At 46.2% G+C, this 16,977-nt stretch overlaps 1 protein-coding gene across 1 annotated transcript; it reads left to right on the top strand.

Moving 5' to 3' along the window:
* The first annotated feature begins 12,554 nt into the window (after positions 1 to 12,554).
* Positions 12,555 to 15,241, top strand: LOC120834536 (G-protein coupled receptor 183). Its single transcript, XM_040202591.2, has 4 exons — positions 12,555 to 12,822; positions 12,952 to 13,305; positions 13,522 to 14,036; positions 14,110 to 15,241. Exons 2-4 carry the CDS (start codon positions 12,957 to 12,959, stop codon positions 14,272 to 14,274), a joined length of 1,029 nt encoding a protein of 342 aa, XP_040058525.2. The 5' UTR covers positions 12,555 to 12,822; positions 12,952 to 12,956; the 3' UTR covers positions 14,275 to 15,241.
* The last annotated feature ends 1,736 nt before the right edge of the window (positions 15,242 to 16,977 follow it).

Raw genomic sequence — 16,977 nt, 5'->3', positions numbered from 1 at the left:
CCCCATATGCTCTGTGAGACATATGGGACAGGGTGAAAGTTTGCAACAGAGAAAAATGGGATGAGGATTGCAGGGAAAGAGAGAAGATATGTTTGAACACAAGTGGTGGTGAATTACTACCACTAACGTCAGCCAGGGCCAAGTGTGCTGCACAAACGACACATGATATTCACCATGATTAAGTCCACAGGGGATTTGCAAATGTCAGCCGTTGTGCTCTAAGGGCCTACGAAGGATGCGCATATGCATCTTTTGTGGTTCTTTTTGCTGGCCAAGGTTGTGGAGTGTGTTTGGAGGTTGCCCGTAAGGCCATGGTGACCGTGTCTTGGTTGGGTTCAGTGGGAGTGGTCCTGCATTGACATCACAAAAGGTTTCTTTTTTTAGTAATGAAATGCAACTTTTGTGTTCTGACCAGAAAGTGTACTCTGAGGCAGTAGCTATATTTTCCCAATGCTTTGAGTCACGGCCAGCACATATGGGTCACTGAATAAGTGTCAGGGGTTATTTTCAATAAAATCAGGACACAATTCTGCTAGAAATCCTTGGTACCATTTATCGGTGGTATGTTTCTTTTTTAATTACTGGTGAAATGATTTAACTTAAACGACCTCCGAGGGACACATTTGTCTTTGGTTGAACATGTAACAAGGGGTTGTGTGTAGACAGTGCATGTAATGTGACTATTTGCTGTCATTTGACAAAAAGGCATATATTTGATGTCTTCCAAAGCAATTGCAAGCCTCAAAGAATCTGAAATGAGTTCAACTTACAAAAATCACTTTTTTTACAGTCAGAAACTGGTAAATCCATCATCATGAAACCTTGCTTTGAATTTATCCCTAAACAAAGATATTTTACAAGTGCAACCTTTCCTACGTGGGATAAATATGAGGCGGTTGGAAAATTCCATCCCCGGGTTACTTAGAAACTACCTCGCCCCCCCCGTTCATCACAATTGTTGTCTGCTAATCCAGTTTTGATAGCATTTGGCACACTTTCTTTGGATCACAGCGAGATGCTCAACTTCCATTCTGGTCTCCCCTAGGAACCTCTGAGCTCAAGAAAGCCGCCGACACCAGGTCGCGCCAGAGCAGGGGGGTTCTCTGTATCCCTGTAAAGCACAGAAAATTGTGTTTTTGATTTAAGTCCCCCCCCTTTGCCACATGCACATACACACACACACACATACACACACACAAACACACACACACACACACACACACACACGATAATGATTCTGGTTGGTAATTCCAGATATATGCTGAATATGTGTCCATTCTTGTCAATCTGTTATTTTGTTAAATGTTGCAATCACTTAATGACCCCCCTGTAAGGCAATAGAATATAAAATATTATGTCAAAGGCAAAAAGCCTCTCTCCCTTGTCCCCCCTCTGTACTCCCTGATCCAAATGGACAATGCATCACTAGGCCTTGATGCCTCAGAAGTCCGGGTTCATTAAAATCTTGAACGAGTGCCAAAGCTGTAGTCATAGATAAAAGCAATATGAAAGGATAACAAAATTTATGGATGGCGAGTCACCACCTCACCCTGGCATTTATAATAAACAAATGGTTTCTGTTTCCAATTTAAATTTCTCATTATACTGTGACTTTTGGGTAAATGTGTTTTGATTTACTAACATTTTATCTGAAAAACTGTATAATTGATTAGATTTACATGGCTCTGATTTTAATGTTGATCGCCCGCCTTCCCCCGACAGCTACCCCCCCCCCCACGACCCCCCCACAACACGCCTACACGCCTGTACCAACACTCAACAAAAAAAGAAGGATCTGAACTGCTCCTGAGGCCCATTATCATCATATAAAAGAAACGTACAATATCAAACAGGTTTGTTTTCTGATAAAATAATTGGCTTTAACCAGCATAGAATCCAATCCAATTCCCTTTGAATGAAACTTCTGTGAGGGCACCAAAAAAAAATGGTAAGATAGACTTCACAGCCTGAGTGAGATGGACATCAATGCGTTGTGCCAGCAATGGCTATATTAACCCATGGCTAAATCCCATCACACAAATGTCAGTGTATCCGTTATGAAACCATGACATTTAGATCCAAGGTCTCCATTGTGGTTTTAGAGGGAGCTGATGTTTGTCCATTTTTTGCATCCATCAAACCTGTACACAGCCTCACAGCCATGCTCCCAATGCTGAAAGGTTAAAGATCAAGGCTTTATGGGTCTAATTTCATTGCATAATACAGTGGCGTTTGTGTCATTTTCTTTTTTCATGAGGGGTTTTTCTTTGTGAATAATATCAGACAAAATACAAGATTTTGAAGTATGACTAAAATGCTCTTTACAAACAATGGTTTTGCAATAAAACAAGTAAGTGTAATGTTTTTTATTGACTAACAGACACATGACTTAAAAAAGGCCTTTTTTTTAAATCTCCATTTTTATACAGCATATATTCTCTATCCTAAACATGTCCGTCACTGTATTTGCATGTTTGCAGTTCATTTCTGCAGCAGCTTCACTGCTACTCAAAGCATTTCCCTCAACTGCTCTGTCCAATCTCCCCAAATATTTGCCACCAACGGTAGAAAGCCCCCAACCTGACACTCCACAACTACCCCGTGTCAAGTGCAATGAGGAGCAAAATCCATATTCAAGAAGCGGACAATGTGTCACGAAGCTCCCGTGTTACGAGTCCAACACCCAAAACGCACTTGGCTTAGAATCACCAGATCTTTAATTATTGCCGCCTTACATTAGCTTGGATCCCCCCCCCTCACGTACCCCTTAGGCATGAATTTTGTGGATAAGGTGTGCGGTGGCGGGGATGATAGTGTGTGTGTGTGTGTGTGTGTGTGTTTGGGGAGGCGAGACTGGTGGAGATGGCGAAGTGGAATAAAGCCCCATGATTACCACGTCCCCTCGCTCTCCCGCTCTGTGTCTCCCCCTCTCCTCACCAACGGCGGTCCACATCAGGAATTACAAATGATATCATGACAATTTTTCACGCTCTTCAAACCAGTGATGTTTTACCGACTCATTTGCTATGATACCTTGTAACGGATCCAGCTGTGAGCCGGGGACGTGTCATGGGGCTGGAAGCCCACCGCCCGCTGAGCCTGGCCAATGACCTGGAAGGCAATAGGGGATGCCAGTGCCTGCAGCATGTGCTGCACTGACAAAGCAGCAGGGCACCGTCAAAAACCCTCTCATACAAACTTTGCAGATCACTCCGTTTTTAACAGATGAGTAAGCACTGGCGCAGATTTTTTTTCTTCTCTGCCCTACACACACACACACACACGGTTTGTGGATTTCCCTCCGCGCGGCTGCGGCTCTGGTTGTCGCGTAGAGAACAGCCCCTGCCCACAAGGGGAATGGTGCAGCGCTGGATCCGGCGTGGAAGGATGCAGATAGCATGTGGCAGGGTCACTGCGCAGGTTAAGCAACAATTCAGTTGAGTGCCTGTAAAGGAAGTGGAGTATGGTTGGAAAGGAACAGTGCACCAGCTAAAGAGGCCACACAATCCAGATTAAACTTTGCCCTTTGAACATACATTGCGAAACGGCATGCGCACACTCAGTGGTGTGTGTCTGTGGAGTTTGTTATGGACGTTTGTGAGCAAACGTGTCGGAATATTCCTCAGCGTTCACTACATTGGAGGAGCGCATCAATCCCAAACAATGTTGTTTAATCCAACGAGACAAAGCAGCAACTTAATCCTTTCATTAATTTTTGCATTCTTCAACAGGAATTCAATGAGGTTAAGGTTGTTTGGGTTTCCAGATGAGAGCCCTCACGCAATCCCAGGCCCCGATGACTTCTGCATTACTGGAATGATGCGTCCGGGACTGATGGAGCTGAGAGTGTCAGGAGGCATTAGCCTTCACAACCCAAAGCTGGTGGACCAAACACGACTGCGCCCCCTGATCCAATCCACCGGCCATTTACTGACCCGGCAATCACGGCAAAAACAAAAAGGGGATGGAGCAATGCTGTGGACAGACCATTTTAGACCAGAATGAGGGACAACAAGACAAACACGCGTCCACAAAAAGGAGACAGAATAAAAAACAGGATCGACGAACACAGAGCCTCCGACTTGCACGTTACCCAAATGGCCGGAAATGGTTTTAAAGGCTTTTATCCCTGTTCTGTTAACCCCGATTCCACCTCTCTCACTTCATTTAACTGATTTAATGAGCAGGACCAGCCAGGAATATTAACTTTTTGGGCGCCCGTCAATTTGTTGAGGGAATGAGCTTTCGCACTTGAGTGGTTATGGGGATAATCCTACAATCGATAAGCATGTTTACTCAAAGTCTAAAAAGACTCGCGTGTGCTGCGGGAAAGGTTGCACGCAAAAACAACAACAGTGTTCTCGAGATCTGTGCCTTCCAGTCTGTTGGCAAGCTTTATGAATAAATGCTCAGAGTGCAGAACTCACTGAGGGACGCCTGCGTCTGAGAGGACCTAAAGCTGCGTACACACGCTTCACCTCGGGGAAGGGCCTCCCCACGGCACAACGTCCATGCCGGACTCCCTCCGTGCGCTCGGCTGAATGCGGCCTCTGTGGCGGGACGGCGGACGCTGATGCCGCGGCGCAGGCGCCCGGGCCACCGCGGCGGGCAAAGCGGCTCAAAATGTGCCGCTGTTGTTTGTAGGCGGGACGTGGCGGCAAAGCTCATTTCCATATGTTGCACCTCCCGTCAGATTTATGAAACGATATGAGCTCATTCATTATTCATATTTGGTAGAGTTATTACCATTTCCCCCCATCGGGCTCGCCGCTGACACCATAAACATTTATGAAATTAGGGTTCGCCCAAGGCGTTTGCCGCCGCTGTGCAAAGTGGTCACAACTGACTAGTTAGCGCGGGCGCGAGGCCCGCTGGAGACAAGCAAGTGACTCTTGAATTTTTTAATACGAGTAGAGTGGCGACAAAAAGACAAGTGACAGAGAAGAAGAATGAGTGAATATCACCGAGGCAAGTCTCGCTTTACACGCAACGAGCCGGCGTTATTACTGCGCCCCGAGCGCCACGGGAGACCCTCAGCCTCCACCTCGATGCCGTCCAGGTCCCAAGTGTCCTGCGTTTATTTCCCACTTGAAGATGTCCTGTACTCGGCTCGTAAAGCGGCATTCTTTGCTAATGAACCCGTATTTCACACCACAGTGGACCTAGTTGTATTTTCTCACAGGCTTATTGAGGCCTGTTCACCACTGATCTAGTAATTACCCGAATGAGCTACAGGATAACATCCCCCCCCCCCCCCACCCTCGTCCCCCTTCTCCTCTCCCTCTGGCGATGGTCAGCCTGTAAAAACAGGATGTGTTGGCACCTTTATGATATAAATACACACACACCCTGGGCATAAGAAAGCTGTCAACAGAACATTTGTTTTCCATTTTTCACCACCCAAAGCACTTCATGCTGAGGGGGGAGGAAAATGTAAAAAAAGGAGACAAGGCGTTAAAAATGTACTGCAACACTAACTATTTTGCCCCGTGGTGGATGAAGGGGCTCGAACAGATGGGACTCCAATTGGTTCGCTTTTTTATTCAGTGCAACAGGGTCGTCCGAAATTTCCATTCAGTAAGCTCTCACCTCCACACATGCTCGCTCGCGGTTGGCAGATGCAGATTGAAGGCATAAACGCACACGCGGTACATTCACACGTGCTTGATTATGTGTGGCGACACACACACCAACCCCCCCACACACCCACACACACACACACACACACACACAGCTGCTGCTATCGCCGTTCTCTCTCAGTGGCCATTCATCACCAAACTTTTTGCTGATTGAAAAACACAAGCGCATGACAAGTGAACTGAAAGACAAGGGATGTCAGAGGTGCGTGAGCTGACCCACGCGAGCTAGTAAGCTGTGATGAACACCCCCCCCCCCCCCCCCCCCTTAATTCAACCTACCCTAAATAGATCAAAGCACATCTGTTTCTGTGTCCAGCAGCCACACATCTATAATTGCGAACTGGCCTTAATGGCTCGGAGCGACCCGTCAGACGCTAAGCCGTTTGGACACAGGAGATGCTGAAGCATATGAGCGGAGCGCGACCATCAGTAATCGGCGGACAGGGAATACTCTGGAGCCGCGGCTGTCTCCGTCTACGGTGGACTGAAATAGATATCACAACCTCAGCCCAGGGACGGAGGCCCCCCCCCCCCCCCCCGTAGCTGACCACACGGCTGGGGTTGCGTCGCAGAGGACACCACTGGGATCGAAGGTGGGTAGAGGGACGAAGTTGGTCGAAGGTCGAAGAGGAACCTAACGCCTGATTTGTGACGGCGTATTCAGAGGATTCGAGACTGGGATTCACCCTAAAAGGTGCGGTTTTAGGGGGGCAGAAGAGAGAAGCCCGAGCAGGGGATGCTTTCCAAATGAGGTCTGAGTCCGAGTTGAACGCCATGAAGCTCAGAGCGACGAGAGAAGCTTCAAGTTGGCCGGTTGTCACAGCGTGACACTGATTCGGCCTAATGAGCGTAGCGCTGTCACCACACATCTGCCTCTCATTCACTTGTAGGATCTGGCACACTCAAGACCTGCTGGAGTCTCCGCTACATGCTGGAACCGGAGACTCCAGCACCTCGCTGCAGCGGCCCCGGCTGCCAGGATCACAAGGAGGAGAGCAGAACAACTTGTACTTTGTACCACTGAATCCAACGTGACAACAGCGAACACACAATTTAAGTTCAAATAAGTAGTAAAAAAGTTCTATTGACTAAAGACTGTTTCAAAATGTCAAATTGTATTAAATAACAACTTGACTGCAGTCAACGTCAAAAAGGTGTCGAGATGTTTGCATTTTGCATTTACTAGTATTCATTTGCTTGTGATTGCAAACCAATTACATTATTCATTGTAGAAAAAACATATTTCCTTCATTTATCATCTGCTTTATGACCCAATTTGTTAATGAGTATGACTTCCCAGCATGTGTCAGTCGTGTGACGGGTGTCTCAAATGATCCCCCATAGATGTCCGTGCTGTTGTTTATGATAACAAACGGCACGTTGTCTTCAACCCGCTGCGTGTTATCCCGCAGATGAAGCCGTTACAGTAATGGAACTGGAGCGCACGTGGTAGATACTGTTGATCGGAAGAGACAACGAGACAACGAGGACGACCGTATGTCCCGCATGTGACGATGATTAGGTCGCGGTGTCTCTGATCTGCAGAGGACAGCGGTCCTCCCCATCTGTCCTGACTCCGAAGGCGTCTGCGTAGACGAGGCAGCCACTCAGGAATTCCTCATGGGCATCCTTCTGGAAAATAGCACAAAAGGTTTACCAAACATCATTGTGGCGGTGGCACCAATTATTGTTAATATACATCAAATGGCCGGGGCCGGGGTCCGAGGAGCGGACTGATCACTCCAATGACGGCAACTGTCAGTCTGCCCCCGAACGAAGAGAGCTGTTGAAATAATTAGTCCACGGCCTGTGAATAAAACAATAATACAACAGACGAGATGACATCCAAAATACGCACATGGCTCTCAGATGACCTGAAAACCTGCCGCGCACAAGGGCCCGTGTTCAGCCGGTGGTCACAGACTCACGCAGGCTTTGTTTTAGGCGCCCTACGTACACGTCGGGGTAACGGCAGCCAGGAGGAGCGGCGACAGGACGCTGCAGCCGTCGCCGGGGCGGCTTTTGTTCCACCTGACTTACACAAGTTTCCATGCGTGCACACATTTGCTGCAGTGTGAGTTTGCGTTCATTAGATTTGACAACAGTTACTGTGCCGTTTTTATTGGAAATATTTGCACATTTCCTTAAACACCAAATCATATAATAATCCTAGAGCAGCGATTCCCTAAAGTGTGGACCACCAGTGGGCCGCCAAGGTACTGCAGGTGGGCCGCGAGAGGTCATTTACAATAAATAATTAAAATGTTTTTCATTTTCAATTTTGAAAAGTTTTAAATTAATATAAAAAGATGTCAAATGCGGCACCCTCTTGTAGTATTAAAGTAAATATATATGAGCTCCGGAGAAACTGGTATACAAAACATATATTGTCGGTTAATACATTTTTAATCGGTTAAATTCTTAAGGTCATTTAATCATCCCTAGTTTATGTTTTGATCAGAGTTGTGATTGAAGGTGTGGGTGAAAAAGATTTTCAGATTTCAAATTGGGCCGCGGTATTCTTGTGTTTGGGAACCGCTGCTCTAGAGAGAGCAGCAAAGCACCGCAGAGACCCAAGGTCATGCATGTGTACAATTAAACCTGAAAAAATAGGAAATCTAAGAGAGAAATTACAAGTAAGAAACACCAGCAGAGAAGGATCGAGAGGCCAAAGGTCGGAGCTCAGAGCTGGTGGGACTGTTTTGCTGCAGATCCTGAAGATGGTGCTGCTCAGTGGAATTTCTCAAATCATGCACGCAATGACAGTTACAGCTCTTCTCCACCGAGTCAAATCCTGTATCGGCAAACCAAGTCGCTAAGTCCCTCCAAGCCCCAGAGGGGCTGCACTGTAGCTGACCTCTGACCTGAGAGTCACCTATGGAGGGGAGTGAGCTAATTGTCCAGATGATCATTGATGTATCACTAATAGTTTGCACGATTGACTTTTTCCTTTTAAGTTCAAGTTAATCAAACTACAAAAATCTGTGTGTCTGTGTCTGTGATATGTGTTTGGTTGCCAGAATAAAACTAATAATAATAGTTGAATTGCAACCCTGTATTCATTATTCAGCACAGAACAAAACCATATATGTTTATACTGTGAATTGAAATATGCATGTAAGATTTAAATAATTTTGTCATCCAATATCAACATCTTGATTTCTCTCCAAATATATCCTGCTACACTCTGCAGAAGATAATCAAGAGCTTCCCATGCAACTCACCTACAACGGTAGAGCCCAGAGAATATTATTGGGGATTTGTCAACTTCTGGTAATTCCTTAGGAAGTGAGAGCAAAGGGATTTTTAAGGCAACTGTACTTGAGATTAAGGAATCCATTTTGAGTTGCGTGTATTCTTTGTTGAGATGAACTTAAGAGCTACTGCTGGACAATTTCATTGAATAATGATATTCAGATTTCTGCCTTAAAGGCTTTCTGTCCAGAAAGCCCATCTTGATGTGTGTTTCACTGTGATGAATCAATATCTCTAAGCACCAATAATCGGAGCATCAAAAGTCATGAACTTGACCCTTCTTCGGGTTGCAACAATCAGTAATTCCCTGAGGGGGCCGATCAGAGCTTTCGAGAGTTGCGTACTTGTGTGTGCGGTGAGTTTATTCACCGCGAGGCTCTTCCTGCACGTGGCAGCAAGGCGGCTTGTTCACAAGTGTGAAGTCACGAGCAGTTCAAACGGACACCAGACACGATGAGCCGGTTTGTGTTTTTAGCACAACAGGCAACAGTGTCAACGGGATGACACGTCACATTAGGAGCGGCTCGCCATGAGAGGGGGGGGGGGGGGGGGGGGACTGTGGCTTTGAAACGCTGTCGCTGCACACCTGTGACAGCAGGAAACAACGGGCCCTTCACACGCAGCTCGCAGCCTCGCTCAACGGTACTGTTTTTCCTTTTGGGTAAAGCATGACGAGAGGAGCGGCGAGCCCAAGCGAAGGGTCTCATAGTGTTTAGTTGGGAAACCACTGGTGGCGTTGGTGACAAGCGTGAAGCAAAGTGTGAAAGGAGGGAGTCTTCACGCGAGGAGCTCGCGTGAAGACGCCTCTACTCGGACGTGGGGTCCGAGTAGAGGCAGGCGGCAGCCGATGCAGGGGGGGGGGGGGGGGGGGTGATGGGGGAGGGTTAAGGGGGGGGTTGCTGGAGGGGGTGGTGATGATGAGAACAGACACGAGCCACATGAGGCCCCCCTGACCACGCAGGAGTCCCCCTGCGGTATGTCCAGCAGTCACACACACACAAATGCATAAACGCACATGAGCACGCGACGTTAACACCACTACGCTGACTTTGTTTAATGGGAAATATTAAACAACAAAAGACCATTTTCTGTTTTTTCTTTCAAAGCTCCAAACATTTTGCTCAGATTAATTTCCTCCGTCACTGTGAATAATGCACTTTATTATTTTCCGTGTGTGATTCGTAGCGGTGGCACCCCCTCTAGCGGCCTCATGTGTTATAGCTGCATGCGTTGCAATACTTCACGTCCCCTCTCCCTCAGCGAGATTGTCCCTTGGTACGTGGCAGCATTAAGGGGAATTTGGTGCGATAAAGCAGAGTTAAACTTTGACCACGTGGGGGGAAGGTTTAACACACAATTCAATCTGGCAGCGAAAAACATCCCAAATTTGGTTGGGCATCGTTTGTGGAACCACGCTGGCTGTTCCGCACGCGTCCAGGACACCAGAAGTCATTCCCAGTTTGCCTCACCAACACCCCGCTTGTCCCCCCACGCCACAGACACACACACACACACACACACACACACACACACACACACAGCACTGCCACCACCACCAGGGGTGCCTTTAAGACGATGTGCCTTCTGGGGTGTTTTTTTTATGGGGCTGCAGTTGCCTGCATTGACTACTGTATAATTCTCTTCAAATAAGTTGCCCACCCCTGATTTAACAACCAGAAAAAGGTCACATTTCTGAAAAGTGACTTCCGTGCACGTTTCATGCTGGGTCATCACTTTCAATTTCCTAAGACCTTTTATGTCACGCACCCATCAACCCAGAGAGCTGCTGCACACCGTGTGCTTACAATGGAGTAATGCATTGCAAGCATTCATTCTGATTACTGGATTACATTGAGGCATTTAGGTGCAGAGTTGATTCAGAGAAAGAGGCGCGGTTATGAGTTCAAGTTGGAGCAGGTTTGAGAGGAAACGGGAGGTATAAGTCGGCGACGGAGCTCTCAATTACACTGCTTATTTGGGGTTGTGAAAACTCAAAGGGCATGCATGAACACAAATGATCATCTACTTCTTTCCATGCCCTTTCGCAGCATTTAATACCCCCCCCCCAGGACACCTCCCAACAAATAACGTGTCTTTCCATTTTTCTAGCACACAAGATGTTTAACTCAGGGCACAGAATTAATGGAGCATGCAACGCGGGCCTGAAGTGCAGCAGGCTCCTATCCTGCAGGTGACATGAAGCTCTTATTGTGACTTAAGTGAGCTGTAATATAACCACATTTGACTGGTGACAATTAGTGACCTTTTGCCTTTGCAGCAGCCATCCATTTAAATTACACCAACCTGGAGAGCGGGATGACGAGACGCCGCAGCCAGCGTACTATCACTACTACTACTGTACTGCTGTTAGCTCGCCCCCACTGTACTGTACCATTAGTCTTACACCACTGTGATGCGACTTAACACACTATTAGGACAGGTGTCGCATCGCATTTGTATTTTGATTGTGGCTTTAAGTTCTAATAACGGTTATTATTTTTGACTCTTATGTTCATCTGAAAGGTCGAGGCAATGTGGACTCCAACAAGAAAATGATCTTTGGTTTTGTTCACCTTTATAAGACAGATAACGGTATTAGAATCAAACCCCCGGCAGCGGTGAATACCGAATACTGTCACCATCCGTTCACTGAGATGCCTTTTTGATGAGCAGTGAAGCTGCTGCAACTTACCTTGCAACATTTTAATAAGCAGCAGAACTGTTCTCAGAATTTCTCTCAGTCGGGATTTATTACGTTTTAAATGTTTCGGCGGGTTGGTGGTTGACATACATGTAGAGGTGAAATTCTTTGAGTTGTTAGCGGTTCATCCTAACCTCACACACTTTGGCTTCCTTCTAGATTTTCCAACAGCTCCACCTCAGGCCCGCGAGCCTCCACCTCAGCTACGTGAAGTTGAAACTTGAGAAACCTCAGAGGCAGGAAGGTATTGTAAAACCTCACACCTAATCACTTCATCTAACCTTTCTCCGCGCTGCGCTCTCGGCAAGCTGTAGTGCAAATAGGTGCACTCTTTGATTGAACTCTGGATCGACCAAAGCAACCAAACTGACATGGATGCAGAGAAGCGACATGAATGCCACGAGCGCTCGCTCGGTTTTCTTCCCTCGCTCTCTCTCTGACACACACTCAAAAGACGCTGCGGCACTCTAGTACCAACTACAAAGAGGGAATGTTGGGTCACATAGTGTGTGTGCGTGTGTGTGTGTGTCACAAAGTGGGTACCCTGAAGGTCAAGCATGGTTGTTGTTGCTAACATGCACCTCAAGTTCATGTGGCAATATTTTTGTGAGATTTTGCGGATCCTAGAGCGTCATAGTTTGAGGCGGCTGACCGAGCATGAGTTGTGTCTGCCACATATATGTCGTATCTTTATAAATGTAGATGCATCAGTCAAACTTTTCGTGCGTAGGACCTTTTCAGACTTTATAGATAATAGTCACATCAAAGTCATCACTGTGTACTTTTGTATGTAGATGGTTTGGCAACATTGATGAAACTTTCGTGTTAATTACATTGAATTGAGAGAGTGAGGGTTATTTCATTAAAATACAAGTAAAACAATAACAGAAATAAAATAGCACAAAGACATTAGAGTAATTCATGATTCGGCTCATGGTACTTCTTCATTTAGCTATTATACTATTCCAATTTAGGGGATTATATTATCACATTTCTCTCCAAATTGTTATTAAGTTATAAAACACTGTGCTATGAAACTGAGCGATGCACAGTGCAGGATCTACAAACCACTACGGCTTTTAGTGACACACATATGATGTCAAAAAAGAGAGGTGGGATTTGAAAGCTGCATCCAACCTTTTCAGAGGCGTTTAAAGACACACAACTAGATTCACAACAACCTCTAGACTCTGGAGCGTAAACAGCTGCAGGAGCGTATCTCTTATTGTAAGTACTACAATATATTATCTTTATTGGATGTATAGCTCAGGTCCTCTGCTCTCTGGCTCCTTTGCTCACCCTTGTATTTCTTTTTATTTTGATTCACGACTTCCATTCTTTCCTCACTTTTGTCAGGTAAGATGGCATTTGAAAACATCACCCCGGACTCAGCTGAGAACCCTTCAAACCGGAGCAGCTGCGACGTGTTTGTCTACCAGAAGTCCGCCGCGGTGCTCTTCCCCATTTTCTACTCTGCGGTTTTCATAATCAGTGCATGTGGCAACAGCTTGGTCCTCTACGTGATCTGCCAGAGGAAGCAGAAGTTCAACTCCACCTCGGTCTATCTGGTCAACCTCGCGCTGTCCGACTCCCTGTTCACTCTGGCACTTCCTGGACGAATCATTTATTACATCCGCCACTTTGACTGGCCCTTTGGGGACCTTCTCTGCAGACTGACCACGCTACTCTTTTTCACAAATACATATGCAGGTAATGTCGGTTCGTTCTGCGTCCTCATGTCCAAACTTTCCACGTCTGACTTTGTGTGCGAGAGACCTCAGAATTTACACAGTGTAAAAAAAAAAGTTGAACCAGTAATGTTGAAATCTGCAAAGTCAGTTCAGCCCATTTCTTCACAACTTTCATGACTCTTTCTTATTTGTTAAGCAGAAGCCGCATTGTGGTTTCCATCTTTTTCTTCACCAGGTATTGGCTTCATGACCTGCATCAGTCTAGATCGATACCTGGCCATGGTGCATCCGCACCGGCTGCAGTGTTTGCGAAGCGTGAGGGTGGTCCGCCGGGTCTCCTACGTGGTCTGGGCCCTGGTCTCCCTGCAGGTAGCCCCCCTGCTCTTCCACAGCATGCTGCGCGAGCACCAGGGGAGGCGGACCTGCATGGAGTACTTCAACTTCGAGGGCTCCCGCTTGACGCCGTACCTCCTGCTCCTGGCCTGTACCGTCTCCTTCTGCTGCCCGCTCGCCGTCATCGCCGGCTGCTACGCCAAGATCAACCTGAAGCTGCGAGCCGCGGCCAAGCACAGCTCGCTGGCCGCTCCATCCAGGAGGAACCACAGGGTCAACGCCATCATTCTCCTCATTCTCCTGACTTTTATCGCGTGCTTCGGCCCCTACCACCTCAACGTCATGCAGTTCATGTCCAGAAAGATACACCACCAGGTGACGTGCGAGGAACTGAGGGCCTTCAAGGTGTCCTTACAGGTAGGGAGCTGCGCCCAGTCGGTTTCCCGTTGACTTCTTTACTCCTGGTAATCCGGCCCCTCTCTCCCCGCAGATCACAGTTTCGCTCATGAACTTCAACTGCTGCTTGGACCCAGTCATCTACTTCTTTGCCATTAAGACGTACAAGCGGCGGGTGCTGAGCCTGTTCAAGGACTATCTGTATGCTTCCGCCGCCTCCTCCAAAATGACAGCTGAGAACAGCAGCAGCAACACCTGAGGGAAACCACGGCTCGGCTCCGCGGGAGGCACACAAAGAAGACCGTAGGGCCTGTTTTAATCCCTCTCTGTGGAAAAGACTAACGAGTCTTTTCACTTGAGATATTGCGGCACGTTCACATGCGGTGGATACTTATTAAAATGCAACATTTATTCTTCCATGTTTCTGTTTTTACATTTACGTACAGCTTATTACTTTTCTTGTTAACCGTTAAACCGTAGTTCCTCCATATAGTAATGTGTTAAGAAATCTAGCATGAATCGGTGTGTGTGGGCGGTGAGTTGGGGGGGGGGGGGGGCATAACTGCCCCAAACGAGCTTCCGTCTGCGTCTGCAAAAGACATTTGAGGTTATTAATGGATGACAACAGCAACTTTCACTTCATTTTTGTAGAGAAGAGAAGAGATGTGTGCTGCCCAAGTTGAACCAAACAATAATATTAGTAAAGTGTGTAAGTGGGTTGTTACTTCATCATTGGGCATTGAAGCTGCTGCTAAATACGTCATGTGGGCTTTGTTGTTACTAAGAACCTGTTTCATATGGTGCAAGAAATTTGGATATAGAGCGAAATGACACCGGTTTCATACCCACATCTGAGTTGTGTGTGGGAGTAGCCTACGTAGCTGAGTACTGTCACCGCTTCCTCACCCACCTTTCCTGCTCCCCCTCACCCGCCTCACTCCAGCTGGGTCCCACATCTCGTGATTGGACTGTGTGTGTGTGTGTGTGTGTGTGTGTGTGTGTGTGTGTGTGTGTGTGTGTGTGTGTGTGTGTGTGTGTGTGTGTGTGTGTGAAGCAGGTGCACACCCTCAGTTTGAGAGGCAAAGTGCCATATTTATTTTTAACCTCCAACGTTTCCTGCGTTTTTGGAACTGGTGCCGTGTGATTTTGCATAAAAGGTATAGTGCTGAAATTGTGACGTACGGGTGTTCCGTTGGTTTGAATAAAGTGGTATGACTGGTCTGTTTCATATTGTTGTGTATGATAAATTACAAATTACAAATTTGCCTCAGAGGGTTTTACAGTCTGTACATTGTGCCTCACATCGGCACAGAAAAAAATGAAACCCCTTCCCTGGGGGGAAAATGGGAAGAAACCTCAGAGAGGAGAGATGGACGGACTACAAACATATTCATTATTGTTTTTGAGCATGGGGTTAGTAATCCATAAGAGAAGGGCTGCAACTAACAATTACGTTGATAATCGATTGCCGATAATCGGTTGATTATTATTTCGATTAATCGATGAATCGGATAAAAAAACAGCATTAAAAAGCTTGGATTTTTAAAAAATTATTATTATAATTATATTTATTAACGCTAGCTTGAAAGGCAAATGTTTGTTTCCATTTTGAGCCACTGTAGAAACATGGTGACCAGCTCCGAGAGGAGGCCGTGCTCTGTTTGAAGATATTAAACAGCTTTTTCTCAAGTGAATAAAACACATGGAATTATATTTTTGGGTACTCACCAAAAACGTATTCATTTTTGTTTTATTTCATTTCTGCCAGTAAATTGTGGTGTTACACTGTTCCTTTAAGAGAAATATATTACATTCATTTATAACTATACAGTCATACAGATATTCCATAATAATTCAGTCCACAATGGGGCATCTCAGGGTATCTACATAAAACCCAGACGGGACAAACAGACATTCTTTGCTTCGCAGTCACAAAGCAAAGCTTCTGTTGCTTCTATTGAAGCCAGTACTGAGGTGCCTGAACCTTTTTTCTGTGTCTTCTGTTCCTTCCACAATATAAACGTCTCTGGAGTGTACACGTTTACAGTATATTGCGTTAATTAAAGACTCTAAGATATTGGGTGGGTGGACAGCGTGTATAGTTTGTCCCCCCTGTGATAATCTGTTGACCTGTCCAGGGTGAAACCCTGCGCTGGCCTACTGTTTCGCCCCCGGCCAACAATGAACAGACACATTGTAAACTCTGAGTTTATGGTCTCAATCTCTAGTGTTCTGCAGGACAGCTTGATGTTCATTGAGGGAATTATGGACCATTTGGAGAAAGAAACGCCATAAAGCAGGGCATGCCTTGGGGCGGGGTCACCTTGTGATTGACAGGTGGCTACAACAGCATCACCAGATATTTTTCTTTCAATTTTAACTCTTTCACTAAGTGTTTTCATCCCATGGAGGTTCATTTTAACGTTGCCAACGCCTAATAATAACACACAATAATGTGTTATAATGTGTAGCAATAACGTGTTATTTAGTGTTCAGTTCACCTTCGAATTTCTGGTTGAGAATTGACAAGATGGCCGACAACCAAAGAATGTTTTACTCAAGGACTCAACTCAAGAGTTGTGTGTTCTTGCTTTGAGCCCAATATTGTCAAATAAATACAGTGCCGTTTTTACACAGATGTACAGCAATACACTGCATACAGCTGTAGATTGTTATTCATCATTTTGAATTGATGAGAAGGAGTTGAATATTTCTGAGATTGTTTAGTATGGTTATTTATTTAATACTGTGACGAGGTCACAGCACGAGTGTTGCACATAAGAAGCAGAAGCTCCACAGCGTCTGTACCAGTAGAGGGCGCTGCAGTCTGACCTCTAAGAGGTGCCTGGTTTCATTGTGAATAGAACATCCATCCATCTTCAAACCACTCATCCTGCACACAGGGTCGCGGGGGGGCTGGAGTCTATAGACAGGGTTCATCCTCGACTGGTCGCCAGCCAAT

Source organism: Gasterosteus aculeatus, chromosome 16 (assembly GCF_964276395.1).
Source record: "Gasterosteus aculeatus chromosome 16, fGasAcu3.hap1.1, whole genome shotgun sequence".
In the NCBI taxonomy this organism is placed as follows: Eukaryota; Metazoa; Chordata; class Actinopteri; order Perciformes; family Gasterosteidae; genus Gasterosteus; species Gasterosteus aculeatus.
The sequence above is the reverse complement of the archived record's forward strand: the minus strand, read 5'-3'. Positions and strand labels throughout refer to the sequence as shown.

Excerpts from the sequence above, each read along its gene's own strand:
- LOC120834536 (XM_040202591.2), top strand. The coding sequence starts at position 12,957 with ATGGCATTTGAAAACATCACCCCGGACTCAGCTGAGAACCCTTCAAAC. Across the intron at positions 13,306-13,521 it reads TTTCACAAATACATATGCAG|GTATTGGCTTCATGACCTGC; the intron begins GTAATGTCGGTT and ends TTTCTTCACCAG. Across the intron at positions 14,037-14,109 it reads CCTTCAAGGTGTCCTTACAG|ATCACAGTTTCGCTCATGAA; the intron begins GTAGGGAGCTGC and ends CTCTCCCCGCAG.